This window comes from Rhinoderma darwinii, chromosome 3 (assembly GCF_050947455.1).
Source record: "Rhinoderma darwinii isolate aRhiDar2 chromosome 3, aRhiDar2.hap1, whole genome shotgun sequence".
NCBI lineage: Eukaryota > Metazoa > Chordata > Amphibia > Anura > Rhinodermatidae > Rhinoderma > Rhinoderma darwinii.
Genome location: NC_134689.1, coordinates 1,070,076 through 1,091,367, shown reverse-complemented (window position 1 = coordinate 1,091,367; position 21,292 = coordinate 1,070,076). Strand labels below are relative to the sequence as shown.

General features: G+C 42.5%; 1 protein-coding gene across 1 annotated transcript; it reads left to right on the top strand.

Moving 5' to 3' along the window:
- Positions 1-4,222: 4,222 nt before the first annotated feature.
- On the top strand, positions 4,223-20,667 carry LOC142748528 (C2 domain-containing protein 5-like). The gene is made up of 7 exons (XM_075855597.1): positions 4,223-4,268; positions 4,414-4,515; positions 10,109-10,299; positions 10,782-10,928; positions 18,055-18,173; positions 18,285-18,338; positions 20,553-20,667. Exons 2-7 carry the CDS (start codon positions 4,476-4,478, stop codon positions 20,665-20,667), a joined length of 666 nt encoding a protein of 221 aa, XP_075711712.1. The 5' UTR covers positions 4,223-4,268; positions 4,414-4,475.
- Positions 20,668-21,292: the final 625 nt, after the last annotated feature.

The following is a 21,292-nucleotide window of genomic DNA, read 5'->3' as shown; positions in this document are numbered from 1 at the left end:
ATATACAGGCTGGTTGTCAGTAGTAATAGATGAATAGCTGTGACTGTATATAAGATGTGTGGATCTCATGTCTGATCACAGTGTAATTATATTATATATCAGTGATGTCAGTAACAGGGGGCGGGGCTGTGACAACCTCTCACACATGATATACAGGCTGGTTGTCAGGAGTAATAGATGAATAGCTGTTACTGTATATAAGATGTGTGGATCTCATGTCTGATCACAGTGTAATTATATTATATATCAGTGATGTCAGTAACAGGGGGTGGGGCTGTGACAACCTCTCACACATGGTATACAGGCTGGTTGTCAGTAGTAATAGATGAATAGCTGTGACTGTATATAAGATGTGTGGATCTCATGTCTGATCACATGTAATTATATTATATATCAGTGATGTCAGTAACAGGGGGCGGAGCTGTGACAACCTCTCACACATGATATACAGGCTGGTTGTCAGTAGTAATAGATGAATAGCTGTTACTGTATATAAGATGTGTGGATCTCATGTCTGATCACAGTGTAATTATATTATATATCAGTAATGTCAGTAACAGGGGCGGGGCTGTGACAACCTCTCACACATGGTATACAGGCTGGTTGTCAGTAGTAATAGATGAATAGCTGTTACTGTATATAAGATGTGTGGATCTCATGTCTGATCACAATGTAATTATATTATATATCAGTGATGTCAGTAACAGGGGGCGGAGCTGTGACAACCTCTCACACATGATATACAGGCTGGTTGTCAGTAGTAATAGATGAATAGCTGTGACTGTATATAAGATGTGTGGATCTCATGTCTGATCACAATGTAATTATATTATATATCAGTGATGTCAGTAACAGGGGGCGGGGCTGTGACAACCTCTCACACATGATATACAGGCTGGTTGTCAGTAGTAATAGATGAATAGCTGTTACTGTATAGAAGATGTGTGGATCTTATGTCTGATCACAGTGTAATTATATTATATATCAGTGATGTCAGTAACAGGGGGCGGGGCTGTGACAACCTCTCACACATGATATACAGGCTGGTTGTTAGTAGTAATAGATGAATAGCTGTGACTGTATATAAGATGTGTGGATCTCATGTCTGATCACAGTGTAATTATATTATATATCAGTGATGTCAGTAACAGGGGGCGGGGCTGTGACAACCTCTCACACATGATATACAGGCTGGTTGTCAGGAGTAATAGATGAATAGCTGTTACTGTATATAAGATGTGTGGATCTCATGTCTGATCACATGTAATTATATTATATATCAGTGATGTCAGTAACAGGGGGCGGGGCTGTGACAACCTCTCACACATGATATACAGGCTGGTTGTCAGTAGTAATAGATGAATAGCTGTGACTGTATATAAGATGTGTGGATCTCATGTCTGATCACAATGTAATTATATTATATATCAGTGATGTCAGTAACAGGGGGCGGGGCTGTGACAACCTCTCACACATGATATACAGGCTGGCTGTCAGTAGTAATAGATGAATAGCTGTGACTGTATATAAGATGTGTGGATCTCATGTCTGATCACAATGTAATTATATTATATATCAGTGATGTCAGTAACAGGGGGCGGGGCTGTGACAACCTCTCACACATGATATACAGGCTGGCTGTCAGTAGTAATAGATGAATAGCTGTGACTGTATATAAGATGTGTGGATCTCATGTCTGATCACAATGTAATTATATTATATATCAGTGATGTCAGTAACAGGGGGCGGGGCTGTGACAACCTCTCACACATGATATACAGGCTGGTTGTCAGTAGTGATAGATGAATAGCTGTGACTGTATATAAGATGTGTGGATCTCATGTCTGATCACAGTGTAATTATATTATATATCAGTGATGTCAGTAACAGGGGGCGGGGCTGTGACAACCTCTCACACATGATATACAGGCTGGTGGTCAGTAGTGATAGATGAATAGCTGTTACTGTATATAAGATGTGTGGATCTCATGTCTGATCACAGTGTAATTATATTATATATCAGTGATGTCAGTAACAGGGGGTGGGGCTGTGACAACCTCTCACACATGATATACAGGCTGGATGTCAGTAGTAATAGATGAATAGCTGTTACTGTATATAAGATGTGTGGATCTCATGTCTGATCACAGTGTAATTATATTATATATCAGTGATGTCAGTAACAGGAGGCGGGGCTGTGACAACCTCTCACACATGATATACAGGCTGGTGGTCAGTAGTGATAGATGAATAGCTGTTACTGTATATAAGATGTGTGGATCTCATGTCTGATCACATGTAATTATATTATATATCAGTGATGTCAGTAACAGGGGGCGGGGCTGTGACAACCTCTCACACATGATATACAGGCTGGTGGTCAGTAGTGATAGATGAATAGCTGTTACTGTATATAAGATGTGTGGATCTCATGTCTGATCACAGTGTAATTATATTATATATCAGTGATGTCAGTAACAGGGGGTGGGGCTGTGACAACCTCTCACACATGATATACAGGCTGGATGTCAGTAGTAATAGATGAATAGCTGTTACTGTATATAAGATGTGTGGATCTCATGTCTGATCACAGTGTAATTATATTATATATCAGTGATGTCAGTAACAGGAGGCGGGGCTGTGACAACCTCTCACACATGATATACAGGCTGGTTGTCAGTAGTAATAGATGAATAGCTGTTACTGTATATAAGATGTGTGGATCTCATGTCTGATCACAGTGTAATTATATTATATATCAGTGATGTCAGTAACAGGGGGCGGAGCTGTGACAACCTCTCACACATGATATACAGGCTGGTTGTCAGTAGTAATAGATGAATAGCTGTTACTGTATATAAGATGTGTGGATCTCATGTCTGATCACAATGTAATTATATTATATATCAGTGATGTCAGTAACAGGGGGCGGGGCTGTGACAACCTCTCACACATGATATACAGGCTGGTTGTCAGTAGTAATAGATGAATAGCTGGTACTGTATATAAGATGTGTGGATCTCATGTCTGATCACATGTAATTATATTATATATCAGTGATGTCAGTAACAGGGGGCGGAGCTGTGACAACCTCTCACACATGATATACAGGCTGGTTATCAGTAGTAATAGATGAATAGCTGTTACTGTATATAAGATGTGTGGATCTCATGTCTGATCACATGTAATTATATTATATATCAGTGATGTCAGTAACAGGGGGCGGAGCTGTGACAACCTCTCACACATGATATACAGGCTGGTTGTCAGTGGTAATAGATGAATAGCTGTGACTGTATATAAGATGTGTGGATCTCATGTCTGATCACAGTGTAATTATATTATATATCAGTGATGTCAGTAACAGGGGGCGGGGCTGTGACAACCTCTCACACATGATATACAGGCTGGTTATCAGTAGTAATAGATGAATAGCTGTTACTGTATATAAGATGTGTGGATCTCATGTCTGATCACAGTGTAATTATATTATATATCAGTGATGTCAGTAACAGGGGGCGGGGCTGTGACAACCTCTCACACATGATATACAGGCTGGTTGTCAGTAGTAATAGATGAATAGCTGTTACTGTATATAAGATGTGTGGATCTCATGTCTGATCACATGTAATTATATTATATATCAGTGATGTCAGTAACAGGGGGCGGAGCTGTGACAACCTCTCACACATGATACACAGGATGGTTGTCAGTAGTAATAGATGAATAGCTGTTACTGTATATAAGATGTGTGGATCTCATGTCTGATCACAGTGTAATTATATTATATATCAGTGATGTCAGTAACAGGGGGTGGGGCTGTGACAACCTCTCACACATGATATACAGGCTGGTGGTCAGTAGTGATAGATGAATAGCTGGTACTGTATATAAGATGTGTGGATCTCATGTCTGATCACAGTGTAATTATATTATATATCAGTGATGTCAGTAACAGGGGGCGGGGCTGTGACAACCTCTCACACATGATATACAGGCTGGTGGTCAGTAGTGATAGATGAATAGCTGGTACTGTATATAAGATGTGTGGATCTCATGTCTGATCACAGTGTAATTATATTATATATCAGTGATGTCAGTAACAGGGGGTGGGGCTGTGACAACCTCTCACACATGATATACAGGCTGGTGGTCAGTAGTGATAGATGAATAGCTGGTACTGTATATATATATCCATATCTCAGTGTCTCGTCTTCCTGCAGATCTCCAGGACAGGGTGGGATCCCCGGGCAGCGCCCCCCAGAGAGGTAGGTCGGCCGCTGTCGGCTGCTGGTTGGGAATCCTCTGGTTCTTTGCAGATAATGTTCTTCATCAGGAGGATTGTGATGAGCAGGAGACGTCATCCATCTTTCTCTGTGTTTGTCTTTTTGTCCCTGTCTTGTGCGTCTCCAGCCTCTGCCGCTGATCACAGTTCCTTTGCAGACAGATGCAGCAGTTGGATAGAACACATAAAAATGAGAGCTCAGACCATAAGACGCGGATCAGTAAAAACAAGTAGGATGTTGTGTGTTTTTCCATTGTGCTGATTCTTCCGGGCAGACATGTGATCCACAGTGGGGGGCGGGGCTACAGCGATCAAACCGCCAGAGCGGAGTGTGAAACCAACGACAGATGCTGCACTGCAGCCCACTCCTCCTGCTGCAGGCCAATCGTAATGCAGGTTCTCCGGATCACACAAAACATTACAATCAGGGAATTTGCCATCTCTAGTCTTGTAAATTGTGCTGAGTCCGGAAATCATCCTGATCTGTAGCTTTACTTATACTCTGGTCACATCCAAAGCTGCATTCAGTACTTTCCTCTCAGGCTGTAGGGTGCCACATATGACTGCTGCCCCCTGCTGGTTCGATGTGGTGCATTGTGGAGGTTTTATACCTGCGTCTCCCAAAATTCAATGCAGTAGAGAGCAGCGGCGCTCCACAGAGAGCCACAAAGTAAGCAGCGTGGGAAACCGGCGCCAACAAATGAGGAAAATCGTCCTGCCATAAGTCAAACCAGCGCTGCAATATATTTCACTGTGATGACGACGGTCGTTAAAGGGCCAAACATTGCAAAATATCTGTAACCGTCGGATTCATCACCTCGGAAAAATGTCACAATTGTCATTTTTTTTTGTCATTTCTCATACAACACGTGACAACCGGCGAGAACAACCAGCGAAACCAGCAAAACCAGTCACAACCAGCACAACCAGCAAAATCAGTGATTTCACTCCAATAAATACTAATACAGAACAATCGTCTGTGACGGCGCGGCCGGGGACCTTTATTATTATTTTTTTAATTGCCACATATAGGTATATACAGGACAGGTCTGGGAATGAGGTGTTCTCTGCGCAATCATACAGCGTCTGTCTTCCTCTAATCATTATACTTCTATACTGGTCCTGAGTTACATCCTGTATTATACTCCAGAGCTGCACTCACTATTCTGCTGGTGGAGTCACTGTGTACATATATTACATTACTTATCCTGTACTGATCCTGAGTTATATCCTGTATTATACTCCAGAGCTGCACTCACTATTCTGCTGGTGGAGTCACTGTACATACATTACATTACTTACCCTGTACTGATCCTGAGTTACATCCTGTATTATACTCCAGAGCTGCACTCACTATTCTGCTGGTGGAGTCACTCTGTACATACATTACATTACTTATCCTGTACTGATCCTGAGTTATATCCTGTATTATACTCCAGAGCTGCACTCACTATTCTGCTGGTGAAGTCACTGTGTACAAACATTACATTACTTATCCTGTACTGATCCTGAGTTATATCCTGTATTATACTCCAGAGCTGCACTCACTATTCTGCTGGTGGAGTCACTGTGTACATACATTACATTACTTATCCTGTACTGATCCTGAGTTATATCCTGTATTATACTCCAGAGCTGCACTCACTATTCTGCTGGTGGAGTCACTGTGTACAAACATTACATTACTTATCCTGTACTGATCCTGAGTTATATCCTGTATTATACTCCAGAGCTGCACTCACTATTCTGCTGGTGGAGTCACTGTGTACATACATTACATTACTTATCCTGTACTGATCCTGAGTTACATCCTGTATTATACTCCAGAGCTGCACTCACTATTCTGCTGGTGGAGTCGCTGTGTACATACATTACATTACTTATCCTGTACTGATCCTGAGTTATAGCCTGTATTATACTCCAGAGCTGCACTCACTATTCTGCTGGTGGAGTCACTGTGTACATACATTACATTACTTATCCTGTACTGATCCTGAGTTACATCCTGTATTATACTTCAGAGCTTTACTCACTATTCTGCTGGTGGAGTCACTGTGTATATACATTATATTACTTATCCTGTACTGATCCTGAGTTATATCCTGTATTATACTCCAGAGCTGCACTCAATATTCTGCTGGTGGAGTCACTGTGTACATACATTACATTACTTATCCTGTACTGATCCTGAGTTACATCCTGTATTATACTCCAGAGCTGCACTCACTATTCTGCTGGTGGAGTCACTGTGTACATACATTACTTATCCTGTACTGATCCTGAGTTATATCCTGTATTATACTCCAGAGCTGCACTCACTATTCTGCTGGTGGAGTCGCTGTGTACATACATTACATTACTTATACTGTACTGATCCCAAGTTACATCCTGTATTATACTCCAGAGCTGCACTCACTATTCTGCTGGTGGAGTCACTGTGTACTTACATTACATTACTTATCCTGTACTGATCCTGAGTTACATCCTGTATTATACTCCAGAGCTGCACTCACTATTCTGCTGGTGGAGTCACTTTGTACATACATTACATGACTTATCCTGTACTGATCCTGAGTTACATCCTGTATTATACTCCAGAGCTGCACTCACTATTCTGCTGGTGGAGTCACTGTACTGTACTGATCCTGAGTTAGAATAGAATAGTGAGTGCAGCTCTGGAGAATAATACAGGATATAACTCAGGATCAGTACAGGATAAGTAATGTAACGTATGTACACAGTGACTCCACCAGCAGAATAGTGAGTGCAGCTCTGGTGTATAATACAGGATGTAACTCAGGATCAGTACAGGATACGTAATGTATGTACACAGTGACTCCCCCAGCAGAATTGTGAGTGCAGCTCTGGAGTATAATACAGGATGTAACTTGGGATCAGTACAGTATAAGTAATGTAATGTATGTACACAGTGACTCCTCCAGCAGAATAGTGAGTGCAGCTCTGGAATATAATACAGGATGTAACTCAGGATCAGTACAGGATAAGTAATGTATGTACACAGTGACCCCACCAGCAGAATAGTGAGTGCAGCTCTGGAGTATAATACGGGATATAACTCGGGATCAGTACAGGATAAGTAATGTAATGTATGTACACAGTGACTCCACCAGCAGAATAGTGAGTGCAGCTCTGGAGTATAACACGGGATGTAACTCAGGATCAGTACAGGATAAGTAATGTAATGTATGTACACAGTGACTCCACCAGCAGAATAGCGAGTGCAGCTCTGGAGTATAATACAGGATATAACTCAGGATCAGTACAGGATAAGTAATGTAATGTATGTACACAGTGACACCACCAGCAGAATAGTGAGTGCAGCTCTGGAGTATAATACAGGATATAACTCGGGATCAGTACAGGATAAGTAATGTATGTACACAGTGACTCCACCAGCAGAATAGTGAGTGCAGCTCTGGAGTATAATACAGGATATAACTCAGGATCAGTACAGGATAAGTAATGTATGTACACAGTGACTCCACCAGCAGAACAGTGAGTGCAGCTCTGGAGTATAATACAGGATATAACTCAGGATCAGTACAGGATAAGTAATGTAATGTATGTACACAGTGACTCCACCAGCAGAATAGTGAGTGCAGCTCTGGAGTATAATACAGGATATAACTCAGGATCAGTACAGGATAAGTAATGTAATGTATGTACACAGTGACTCCACCAGCAGAATAGTGAGTGCAGCTCTGGAGTGTAATACAGGATGTAACTCAGGATCAGTACAGGATAAGTAATGTAATGTATGTACACAGTGACTCCACCAGCAGAATAGTGAGTGCAGCTCTGGAGTATAATACAGGATGTAACTCAGGATCAGTACAGGATAAGTAATGTAATGTATGTACACAGTGACTCCACCAGCAGAATAGTGAGTGCAGCTCTGGAGTATAATACAGGATGTAACTCAGGATCAGTACAGGATAAGTAATGTAATGTATGTACACAGTGACTCCACCAGCAGAATAGTGAGTGCAGCTCTGGAGTATAATACAGGATGTAACTCAGGATCAGTACAGGATAAGTAATGTAATGTATGTACACAGTGACTCCACCAGCAGAATAGTGAGTGCAGCTCTGGAGTATAATACAGGATATAACTCAGGATCAGTACAGGATAAGTAATGTAATGTATGTACACACTGACTCCACCAGCAGAATAGTGAGTGCAGCTCTGGAGTATAATACAGGATGTAACTCGGGATCAGTACAGGATAAGTAATGTATGTACACAGTGACTCCACCAGCAGAATAGTGAGTGCAGCTCTGGAGTATAATACAGGATGTAACTCAGGATCAGTACAGGATAAGTAATGTAATGTATGTACACAGTGACTCCACCAGCAGAATAGTGAGTGCAGCTCTGGAGTATAATACAGGATATAACTCAGGATCAGTACAGGATAAGTAATGTAATGTATGTACACAGTGACTCCACCAGCAGAATAGTGAGTGCAGCTCTGGAGTATAATACAGGATATAACTCAGGATCAGTACAGGATAAGTAATGTAATGTATGTACACAGTGACTCCACCAGCAGAATAGTGAGTGCAGCTCTGGAGTATAATACAGGATGTAACTCAGGATCAGTACAGGATAAGTAATGTAATGTATTTACACAGTGACTCCACCAGCAGAATAGTGAGTGCAGCTCTGGAGTATAATACAGGATATAACTCAGGATCAGTACAGGATAAGTAATGTATGTACACAGTGACTCCACCAGCAGAATAGTGAGTGCAGCTCTGGAGTATAATACAGGATGTAACTCAGGATCAGTACAGGATAAGTAATGTAATGTATGTACACAGTGACTCCACCAGCAGAATAGTGAGTGCAGCTCTGGAGTATAATACAGGATGTAACTCAGGATCAGTACAGGATAAGTAATGTATGTACACAGTGACTCCACCAGCAGAATAGTGAGTGCAGCTCTGGAGTATAATACAGGATGTAACTCAGGATCAGTACAGGATGAGTAATATAATGTATGTACACAGTGACTCCACCAGCAGAATAGTGAGTGCAGCTCTGGAGTATAACACAGGATATAACTCGGGATCAGTACAGGATAAGTAATGTAATGTATGTACACAGTGACTCCACCAGCAGAATAGTGAGTGCAGCTCTGGAGTATAACACAGGATATAACTCGGGATCAGTACAGGATAAGTAATGTGTATATACAGTAACTTTGCTGTTTTTGGAGATTCATTCTACATGTGGCCTGTATGATGGAGATCAGGGGTGACGGATACGTTAATTCCTCGGTGTAGCAGGATGAGTTGCGAGTCACTCGTTGGCGGCCCCTGATGTAGCGCTCAGGGTCGGCTCCGGTTCGGCTCCAGGGTTTGTAGCTGGTAAATCCCCCACATTGGAGAATATGAACAGCACGATCTACGTTACAACTTTCACGCTCTCCCGTGTCCAGTGATTTCTCCTTCCAACGCACAATGAATTATTTTGAGATTTGCGCTCTCTTCGCTTCCTTCATCTTTTCTTTTTTTCGTCAGCTTTACGTTTCTTTCATCCATGATTCATTTTGCAGGAATGTGTCTTGTGTTCGAGCCGCCATCATTACTCCTGCGCTGGCATGATCTGCATGACTGTCCGCCACCGATATCTCTCCCTATCACCTCTGTCTCTGACGCCACAAGGCTGAGCTTCACCAATATGGTGTCTGTCTGCCGTCACTCAGCTCATCCCCAGCTGCCAATGAGACCCTCCCTGTCGTCTTTCCACTGTCCGTTCGTTTGCTCCCCTTCCCACAATTCTCCGTTTTCTTGCAGTTACCTCCCTGGATAAAGCGAGTCCACTGGGCGAGGGAAACTTGAGGAACCGCCCGGGCGCTGCTCTCGGTAGTCCGACCGTCACTGTGGTGAAAATGACTCCTCTCTCATTTATACAAGGGGCCAAAATAACCAAATATCTCGGTATTATCAACATGTTTTTTATACGAGAAACCACGTCGTTGCGTGAGGTGAGTTTTCTAGGGCCACAAAAGTTTTCTGACTCTGAATTATAAACGAGAAGGTTTTCATTCACTGACAGCAATAAGAAATCTTTGAACTGGTGAGGAATTAAAAACAACAAAAATCATTCTTTACATTTAGAGGCTGGAAACCCTTTTTGACCTGGTCCTGTTCACACAGCTGAGGGTTTGTTACAATTTATCTGTGTAGGCAATTCTCTGTGAGCTGAACATAGCAACGCAAATCTCCTGTCCTTACCTGCACTGATACATTGTAACATGACCTTACCTGTGTGAGCAGAACTATGTCAGAATGTTTTTTTTAAGCCTCTGTACTTTAACAGTCAATGATTCTATTCACTGACAGCAAGCAGTGATCTAGCATAATGTTGCGAAATAAAACGTGTAATGTCATGATATGTCCCTTCACATGTTGTCTGCTCATTGAGTTGATTTCTGTGTTGTCTTAATTTGTTTTTTACTGATTGCAGGAAGGAGGGGTGAGCGGGTTCCTGCACGCCTTTATATGTGAAGTATTCGCCATGGTCCGCGCTCATGTCGCTGCTTTAGGTGGTAACGCCGTTGTGTCGTACATTATGAAGCAGTGTGTGTTCATGGAAAACACAAATAAAAACCAGGTGAGCTGATGCATATCTTCCTGATGCCCTGTCCTGGAGAGTTCATGCTGCTAAACACATTCAGCGTCATCAACTTATCTGTAATATATTACTACTCCTGTATTATACTCCAGAGCTGCACTCACTATTCTGCTGGTGGAGTCACTGTGTACATACATTACATTACTTATCCTGTACTGATCCCGAGTTACATCCTGTATTATACTCCAGAGCTGTACTCACTATTCTGCTGGTGGAGTCACTGTGTACATACATTACATTACTTATCCTGTACTGATCCTGAGTTGCATCCTGTGTTATACTCCAGAGCTGTACTCACTATTCTGCTGGTGGAGTCACTGTGTACTTACATTACATTACTTATCCTGTACTGATCCTGAGTTACATCCTGTATTATACCCCAGAGCTGCACTCACTATTCTGCTGGTGGAGTCACTGTGTACATACATTACATTACTTATCCTGTACTGATCCTGAGTTACATCCTGTATTATACTCCAGAGCTGCACTCACTATTCTGCTGGTGGAGTCACTGTGTACATACATTACATTACTTATCCTGTACTGATCCTGAGTTACATCCTGTATTATACTCCAGAGCTGCACTCACTATTCTGCTGGTGGAGTCACTGTGTACATACATTACATTACTTCTCCTGTACTGATCCTGAGTTACATCCTGTATTATACTCCAGAGCTGCACTCACTATTCTGCTGGTGGAGTCACTGTGTACATACATTACATTACTTATCCTGTACTGATCCCGAGTTACATCCTGTATTATACTCCAGAGCTGTACTCACTATTCTGCTGGTGGAGTCACTGTGTACATACATTACATTACTTATCCTGTACTGATCCTGAGTTGCATCCTGTGTTATACTCCAGAGCTGTACTCACTATTCTGCTGGTGGAGTCACTGTGTACTTACATTACATTACTTATCCTGTACTGATCCTGAGTTACATCCTGTATTATACCCCAGAGCTGCACTCACTATTCTGCTGGTGGAGTCACTGTGTACATACATTACATTACTTATCCTGTACTGATCCTGAGTTACATCCTGTATTATACTCCAGAGCTGCACTCACTATTCTGCTGGTGGAGTCACTGTGTACATACATTACATTACTTATCCTGTACTGATCCTGAGTTACATCCTGTATTATACTCCAGAGCTGCACTCACTATTCTGCTGGTGGAGTCACTGTGTACATACATTACTTATCCTGTACTGATCCTGAGTTATATCCTTTATTATACTCCAGAGCTGCACTCACTATTCTGCTGGAGGAGTCACTGTGTACATACATTACATTACTTATCCTGTACTGATCCTGAGTTATATCCTGTATTATACTCCAGAGCTGCACTCACTATTCTGCTGGTGGAGTCACTATGTACATACATTACATTACTTATCCTGTACTGATCCTGAGTTATATCCTGTATTATACTCCAGAGCTGCACTCACTATTCTGCTGGTGGAGTCACTGTGTACATACATTACTTATCCTGTACTGATCCTGAGTTACATCCTGTATTATACTCCAGAGCTGCACTCACTATTCTGCTGGTGGAGTCACTGTGTATATACATTACATTACTTATCCTGTACTGATCCTGAGTTATATCCTGTATTATACTCCAGAGCTGCACTCACTATTTTGCTGGTGGAGTCACTGTGTACATACATTACATTACTTAACTGGTGGAGTCACTGTGTACATACATTACATTACTTATCCTGCACTGATCCTGAGTTACATCCTGTATTATACTCCAGAGCTGCACTCACTATTCTGCTGGTGGAGTCACTGTATACATACATTACATTACTTATCCTGTACTGATCCTGAGTTACATCCTGTATTATACTCCAGAGCTGCACTCACTATTCTGCTGGTGGAGTCACTGTGTACATACATTACATTACTTATCCTGCACTGATCCTGAGTTACATCCTGTATTATACTCCAGAGCTGCACTCACTATTCTGTTGGTGGAGTCACTGTATACATACATTACATTACTTAACTGGTTGAGTCACTGTGTACATACATTACTTATCCTGCACTGATCCTGAGTTATATCCTGTATTATACTCCAGAGCTGCACTCACTATTCTGCTGGTGGAGTCACTGTGTACATACATTACATTACTTATCCTGAGTTACATCCTGTATTATACTCCAGAGCTGCACTCACTATTCTGCTGGTGGAGTCACTATGTACATTACATTACTTATCCTGTACTGATCCTGAGTTATATCCTGTATTATACTCCAGAGCTGCACTCACTATTCTGCTGGTGGAGTCCCTGTGTACATACATTACATTACTTATCCTGCACTGATCCTGAGTTACATCCTGTATTATACTCCAGAGCTGCACTCACTATTCTGCTGGTGGAGTCACTGTATACATACATTACATTACTTATCCTGTACTGATCCTGAGTTACATCCTGTATTATACTCCAGAGCTGCACTCACTATTCTGCTGGTGGAGTCACTGTGTACATACATTACATTACTTATCCTGTACTGATCCTGAGTTACATCCTGTATTATACTCCAGAGCTGCACTCACTATTCTGCTGGTGGAGTCACTGTGTACATACATTACATTACTTATTCTGTACTGATCCTGAGTTATATCCTGTATTATACTCCAGAGCTGCACTCGCTATTCTGCTGGTGGAGTCACTGTATACATACATTACATTACTTATCCTGTACTGATCCTGAGTTATATCCTGTATTATACTCCAGAGCTGCACTCACTATTCTGCTGGTGGAGTCTCTGTGTACATACATTACATTACTTATCCTGCACTGATCCTGAGTTACATCCTGTATTATACTCCAGAGCTGCACTCACTATTCTGTTGGTGGAGTCACTGTATACATACATTACATTACTTATCCTGTACTGATCCTGAGTTATATCCTGTATTATACTCCAGAGCTGCACTCACTATTCTGCTGGTGGAGTCCCTGTGTACATACATTACATTACTTATCCTGCACTGATCCTGAGTTATATCCTGTATTATACTCCAGAGCTGCATTCACTATTCTGCTGGTGGAGTCACTGTGTACATACATTACATTACTTATCCTGTACTCATCCTGAGTTACATCCTGTATTATACTCCAGAGCTGCACTTATTATTCTGCTGGTGGAGTCACTGTATACATACATTACATTACTTATCCTGTACTGATCCTGAGTTACATCCTGTATTATACTCCAGAGCTACACTCACTATTCTGCTGGTGGAGTCGCTGTGTACATACATTACACTACTTATCCTGCATTGATCCTGAGTTATATCCTGTATTATACTCCAGAGCTGCACTCACTATTCTGCTGGTGGAGTCACTGTGTACATACATTACATTACTTATCCTGAGTTACATCCTGTATTATACTCCAGAGCTGCACTCACTATTCTGCTGGTGGAGTCACTATGTACATTACATTACTTATCCTGTACTGATCCTGAGTTATATCCTGTATTATACTCCAGAGCTGCACTTACTATTCTGCTGGTGGAGTCACTGTGTACATACATTACATTACTTATCCTGTACTGATCCTGAGTTACATCCTGTATTATACTCCAGAGCGGAACGCACTATTCTGCTGGTGGAGTCACTGTGTACATACATTACATTACTTATCCTGTACTGATCCTGAGTTACATCCTGTATTATACTCCAGAGCTGCACTCACTATTCTGCTGGTGGAGTCACTGTGTACATACATTAAATTACTTATCCTGTACTGATCCTGAGTTACATCCTGTATTGTACTCCAGAGCTGCACTCACTATTCTGCTGGTGGAGTCACTGTGTACATACATTACATTACTTATCCTGTACTGATCCTGAGTTACATCCTGTATTATACTCCAGAGCTGCACTCACTATTCTGCTGGTGGAGTCACTGTGTATATACATTACATTACTTATCCTGTACTGATCCTGAGTTATATCCTGTATTATACTCCAGAGCGGAACGCACTATTCTGCTGGTGGAGTCACTGTGTACATACATTACATTACTTATCCTGTACTGATCCTGAGTTATATCCTGTATTATACTCCAGAGCTGCGCTCATTATTCTGCTGGTGGAGTCACTGTGTACATACATTACATTACTTATCCTGTACTGATCCCGAGTTACATCCTGTATTATACTCCAGAGCTGTACTCACTATTCTGCTGGTGGAGTCACTGTGTACATACATTACATTACTTATCCTTTACTGATCCTGAGTTATATCCTGTATTATACTCCAGAGCTGCACTCACTATTCTGCTGGTGGAGTCACTGTGTACATACATTACATTACTTATCCTGAGTTACATCCTGTATTATACTCCAGAGCTGCACTCACTATTCTGCTGGTGGAGTCACTATGTACATTACATTACTTATCCTGTACCGATCCTGAGTTATATCCTGTATTATACTCCAGAGCTGCACTCGCTATTCTGCTGGTGGAGTCACTGTATACATACATTACATTACTTATCCTGTACTGATCCTGAGTTATATCCTGTATTATACTCCAGAGCTGCACTCACTATTCTGCTGGTGGAGTCTCTGTGTACATACATTACATTACTTATCCTGCACTGATCCTGAGTTACATCCTGTATTATACTCCAGAGCTGCACTCACTATTCTGTTGGTGGAGTCACTGTATACATACATTACATTACTTATCCTGTACTGATCCTGAGTTATATCCTGTATTATACTCCAGAGCTGCACTCACTATTCTGCTGGTGGAGTCCCTGTGTACATACATTACATTACTTATCCTGCACTGATCCTGAGTTATATCCTGTATTATACTCCAGAGCTGCATTCACTATTCTGCTGGTGGAGTCACTGTGTACATACATTACATTACTTATCCTGTACTCATCCTGAGTTACATCCTGTATTATACTCCAGAGCTGCACTTATTATTCTGCTGGTGGAGTCACTGTATACATACATTACATTACTTATCCTGTACTGATCCTGAGTTACATCCTGTATTATACTCCAGAGCTACACTCACTATTCTGCTGGTGGAGTCGCTGTGTACATACATTACACTACTTATCCTGCATTGATCCTGAGTTATATCCTGTATTATACTCCAGAGCTGCACTCACTATTCTGCTGGTGGAGTCACTGTGTACATACATTACATTACTTATCCTGAGTTACATCCTGTATTATACTCCAGAGCTGCACTCACTATTCTGCTGGTGGAGTCACTATGTACATTACATTACTTATCCTGTACTGATCCTGAGTTATATCCTGTATTATACTCCAGAGCTGCACTTACTATTCTGCTGGTGGAGTCACTGTGTACATACATTACATTACTTATCCTGTACTGATCCTGAGTTACATCCTGTATTATACTCCAGAGCGGAACGCACTATTCTGCTGGTGGAGTCACTGTGTACATACATTACATTACTTATCCTGTACTGATCCTGAGTTACATCCTGTATTATACTCCAGAGCTGCACTCACTATTCTGCTGGTGGAGTCACTGTGTACATACATTAAATTACTTATCCTGTACTGATCCTGAGTTACATCCTGTATTGTACTCCAGAGCTGCACTCACTATTCTGCTGGTGGAGTCACTGTGTACATACATTACATTACTTATCCTGTACTGATCCTGAGTTACATCCTGTATTATACTCCAGAGCTGCACTCACTATTCTGCTGGTGGAGTCACTGTGTATATACATTACATTACTTATCCTGTACTGATCCTGAGTTATATCCTGTATTATACTCCAGAGCGGAACGCACTATTCTGCTGGTGGAGTCACTGTGTACATACATTACATTACTTATCCTGTACTGATCCTGAGTTATATCCTGTATTATACTCCAGAGCTGCGCTCATTATTCTGCTGGTGGAGTCACTGTGTACATACATTACATTACTTATCCTGTACTGATCCCGAGTTACATCCTGTATTATACTCCAGAGCTGTACTCACTATTCTGCTGGTGGAGTCACTGTGTACATACATTACATTACTTATCCTTTACTGATCCTGAGTTATATCCTGTATTATACTCCAGAGCTGCACTCACTATTCTGCTGGTGGAGTCACTGTGTACATACATTACATTACTTATCCTGAGTTACATCCTGTATTATACTCCAGAGCTGCACTCACTATTCTGCTGGTGGAGTCACTATGTACATTACATTACTTATCCTGTACCGATCCTGAGTTATATCCTGTATTATACTCCAGAGCTGCACTTACTATTCTGCTGGTGGAGTCACTGTGTACATACATTACATTACTTATCCTGTACTCATCCTGAGTTACATCCTGTATTATACTCCAGAGCTGCACTTATTATTCTGCTGGTGGAGTCACTGTATACATACATTACATTACTTATCCTGTACTGATCCTGAGTTATATCCTGTATTATACTCCAGAGCTGCACTCACTGTTCTGCTGGTGGAGTCACTGTGTACATACATTACATTACTTATCCTGTACTGATCCTGAGTTATATCCTGTATTATACTCCAGAGCTGCCCTCACTATTCTGCTGGTGGAGTCACTGTGTACATACATTACATTACTTATCCTTTACTGATCCTGAGTTATATCCTGTATTATACTCCAGAGCTGCACTCACTATTCTGCTGGTGGAGTCACTGTGTACATACATTACATTACTTATCCTGTACTGATCCTGAGTTATATCCTGTTTTATACTCCAGAGCTGCACTCACTATTCTGCTGGTGGAGTCAGGCCCAGTATAAGTAATGTAATGTATGTACACAGTGACTCCAGCAGCAGAATAGTGAGTGCAGCTCTGGAGTATAATACAGGATGTAACTCAGGATCAGTACAGGATAAGTAATGTAATGTATGTACAGAGTGACTCCACCAGCAGAATAGTGAGTGCAGCTCTGGAGTATAATACAGGATATAACTCAGGATCAGTACTGTAAGGTATTTACTCCTCTTTTTATGGACGTTAGACGTGACCTGTATTTTGGGGTTCGGGTTGGTACAGGATTTTTACCTTTGTGTTTTACATTCTCCGTTAGGCACAATGTCTCATTAACGTCAGTGGAGATGCCGTCATCTTCATACGGGAGTCAGAGGTAGACGTGGCCTCCTCTCTAACACACCAGCAGTCCAGTCAGACGATGGCAGGAGAAGGAACGTGACGGCCGGTCTCCCCTCTGCACTTATAAAGGTGTAATGGATGATGCTGACCCACAGGACTCTGCGCCGTTTTACCATTTGTTTGTTGTATGAATGTTACTCGTTTCAGTTTAATATCCGGATCATTCCATGAGGATGAGAACTTGTGCTGGATCCGTCAGCGGTGACTCCACCTTCAGGACAGGTCTGTGGGTGTGTCTTATGTGCAGGGAGGAGTCTCGAGATCCGCACATCTCGGCGTGGAAGAAGTGACGTGATGGTGTCCGTGTCTTACACCCGTGGTGATTCTTATTTAATCCAGTAAAAAGGGTTAAATAATTGTCCAATCTGGACCCCTGCGGCCTCTCCAGCGGGACCGCTGCTGCTGCTTTTTCTGGGTGCCAAGAGCTCGTAGTCTCACAATGTTAACGTTTCCCCGCATGAGCTTATAAGATGGTCAATCACAAAGCGAACATCTAAGTGGCCGCAGCAGCACCTGATACTCTGATCTATTTACCTCGGAGCCGCTCATTCACTGACACGAAGCAGAGTTTCCTGGTTACAGTCAGTACAGAATGTATGAAGTGTCTTCCGGTGTCTCTGCTTCCGGCCGCTGGACGATATCATCCCGCTGCTCATGGTGTCTTCTCTGTTAACCGGTGTGACGTTTGCTCCATCAGTCAGAACGAGAACTATCAGGGGCTTTGGAGACCCTGTGCCAGCTTTTGGGGAGGAACGTCCTGTATAGAGACCATTGGTACTTTATCCGCTCACTATCGGATTTATGGAGAGACCTTCACATCATAACTATATTCTTGATACTTTATTGGAAGTGTTTTATGTTGCAATGAATGACACGTGGGGAGGGAGTGTGGGGGGGGGGGGTGATCGCCGGACGCGAGCGCAAATCTCACAAAGAAAAGACTTGAATGTAAATATATTATTGCGCCAGAATTTAGCATGAAATAAACTTCTTCACCTGAGAATTGTGGAGTCTTGTAAGAGATCTTTTTACCTGCACTGATACACTGTAACGAGGACAGCAGGGAGATTTGTGCTGCTACGGTTTTTACCTCAGAGAATTATCTACAATGAAACATTGTAACAAACCCTCAGCTGTGAGAAGTATTAGGTCAGGATAGTTTTCCATTCTCTGGATATAAACAGGAATGTCCCCATTCACTGAGAGCAAGCAGAAATCTTGAAAATGGTGAGAAATTAAAACATAAAGTCTTTGGAACTTTTTCTTTTGCAATGATGAAGCTTTGTGTAGAGGAGACGGACTCGGCCCTGGCAGATGGTGGGTTTCCTGCCTGTTGTTGGAGTCGTACATTAGAGAGGACGAGTGCGACGTGAGAAAAGTCCTGGAGACGGAGATTCAGGTGACGGAGGATGTTAAAGGGGGACGGTCACTTACGGCAAGTAAACTTTATCTTTTGTATAATGGAAAGTTACACAATTATCCAGTATACTTTCTGTTTTAATTGCTGGTGGTTTGCAATATCTCTGCTTGCTGGCAAATCAATTCCTCACAGTTTTCAATATTGCTGCTTGCTGTCAATCAATCGGAACCTTCATTGGTTACCTGCAGTGGATAAAAACTGTCCGCGGTCATGTGATGATCACACAGGTTGAGGAATGATTATGAGCCGTGCGCCTCAATGTCCGTCACATGACCAGGACAGACGTTTTATCCCCTGGGGGTAAACAATAAAGATTTTTTTTTTTTATTATTGAGTGAAAGCAAGCAGAGATATTGAAAGCCGTGAGGACTTGCTACAAGAAGTATATTGAATTTTTTTTAACTTTCATTATAAAAAAAATAACATTTATCTTCGAGAGATGAGGGAGGGGATGTGAGGAGGTGCAGCACTGGGGAGAGCTCCGAGGACAGGCATGGGTATAGAGACCGGCAGAAAGATGAGCCTGGCTGCTGCACTCAGGATAGACTGGTGGGGTAACCGATCAGTAATGAGGGTGAGAAAGAATCCGCAGCAGCAGAGATGTGGACACCGCGTCTGCTGGAAATGTGGATGTAGTGTGAGGTCTATACAGGACAATTTTGGATTTAAGAGCGCAATCGGCAGATTTACTAGTGATTCTGGGTATAGAAAGGTTAACAAATTAGACTAACTTTGGCAGTTTGGAGCAGTTTTCATGTTTGCACCTCAATAGACGCTTTATAAAAATGTCCTTTAAAAAAGGTGTGGCTTGTTAGAAGGGGGCGTGGCTTTAAACGTGTGCCACTAGCACAAAATTCTGGTGCAAGAAAAGGCAAAGCATCATGGTAAAGGAGGAGAAAAGTGTCTTTCATGATACATTCAATTTATAATGTAGCATCCACCACTGTGATACATTTGGCGTGTTTTGTGCGGTCTAAGTTTACGCTGTTTATTAGACACTGTCGGCAGCGTCCTGCGCTGATGGGGAACATAACTAACGTAGAGGAGAATGTCCTGCCTTCAGACATGAGACAAGTGGAGATGAGATTCCTGAGCGAGATCTCCGGGTAGAACGAGCAGAGGTCACTCTCCCTCTCTGATCTGACCCAGCAGCTGGAGATAAACTAGGACCTGATGTCAAGGCAGATGCATCACAGTGAGGAGCTGTGCACCCCCCAGACCATAATCGCCAGCTCCATGATCTAGATGAGCCGGGTGTGGAGCTGTGCACCCCCAGACCATAATCACGAGCTCCATGTTGTAGATGAGCCGGGTGTGGAGCTGTGCACCCCCCAGACCATAATCGCCAGCTCCATGATGTAGATGAGCCGGGTGTGGAGCTGTGCACCCCCCAGACCATAATCGCCAGCTCCATGATGTAGATGAGCCAGGTGGGGAGCTGTGCACCCCCCCAGACCATAATCACCAGCTCCATGATGTAGATGAGCCGGGTGTGGAGCTGTGCACCCCCCAGACCATAATCGCCAGCTCCATGATGTAGATAAGCCGGGTGTGGAGCTGTGCACCCCCCAGACCATAATCACCAGCTCCATGCTGTAGATGAGCCGGGTGGGGAGCTGTGCACCCCCCAGACCATAATCGCCAGCTCCATGATGTAGATGAGCCGGGTGTGGAGCTGTGCACCCCCCAGACCATAATCACGAGCTCCATGATGTAGATGAGCCGGGTGGGGAGC

Bases quoted from the DNA above. Each gene is read 5' to 3' on its own strand.
- LOC142748528 (XM_075855597.1), top strand. From the start codon at position 4,476: ATGAGAGCTCAGACCATAAGACGCGGATCAGTAAAAACAA. The intron at 4,516-10,108 runs GTAGGATGTTGT...GTTTTCTTGCAG, and splicing joins ACGCGGATCAGTAAAAACAA to TTACCTCCCTGGATAAAGCG. The intron at 18,339-20,552 runs GTGACTCCACCT...GCTGTTTATTAG, and splicing joins TTGTGCTGGATCCGTCAGCG to ACACTGTCGGCAGCGTCCTG.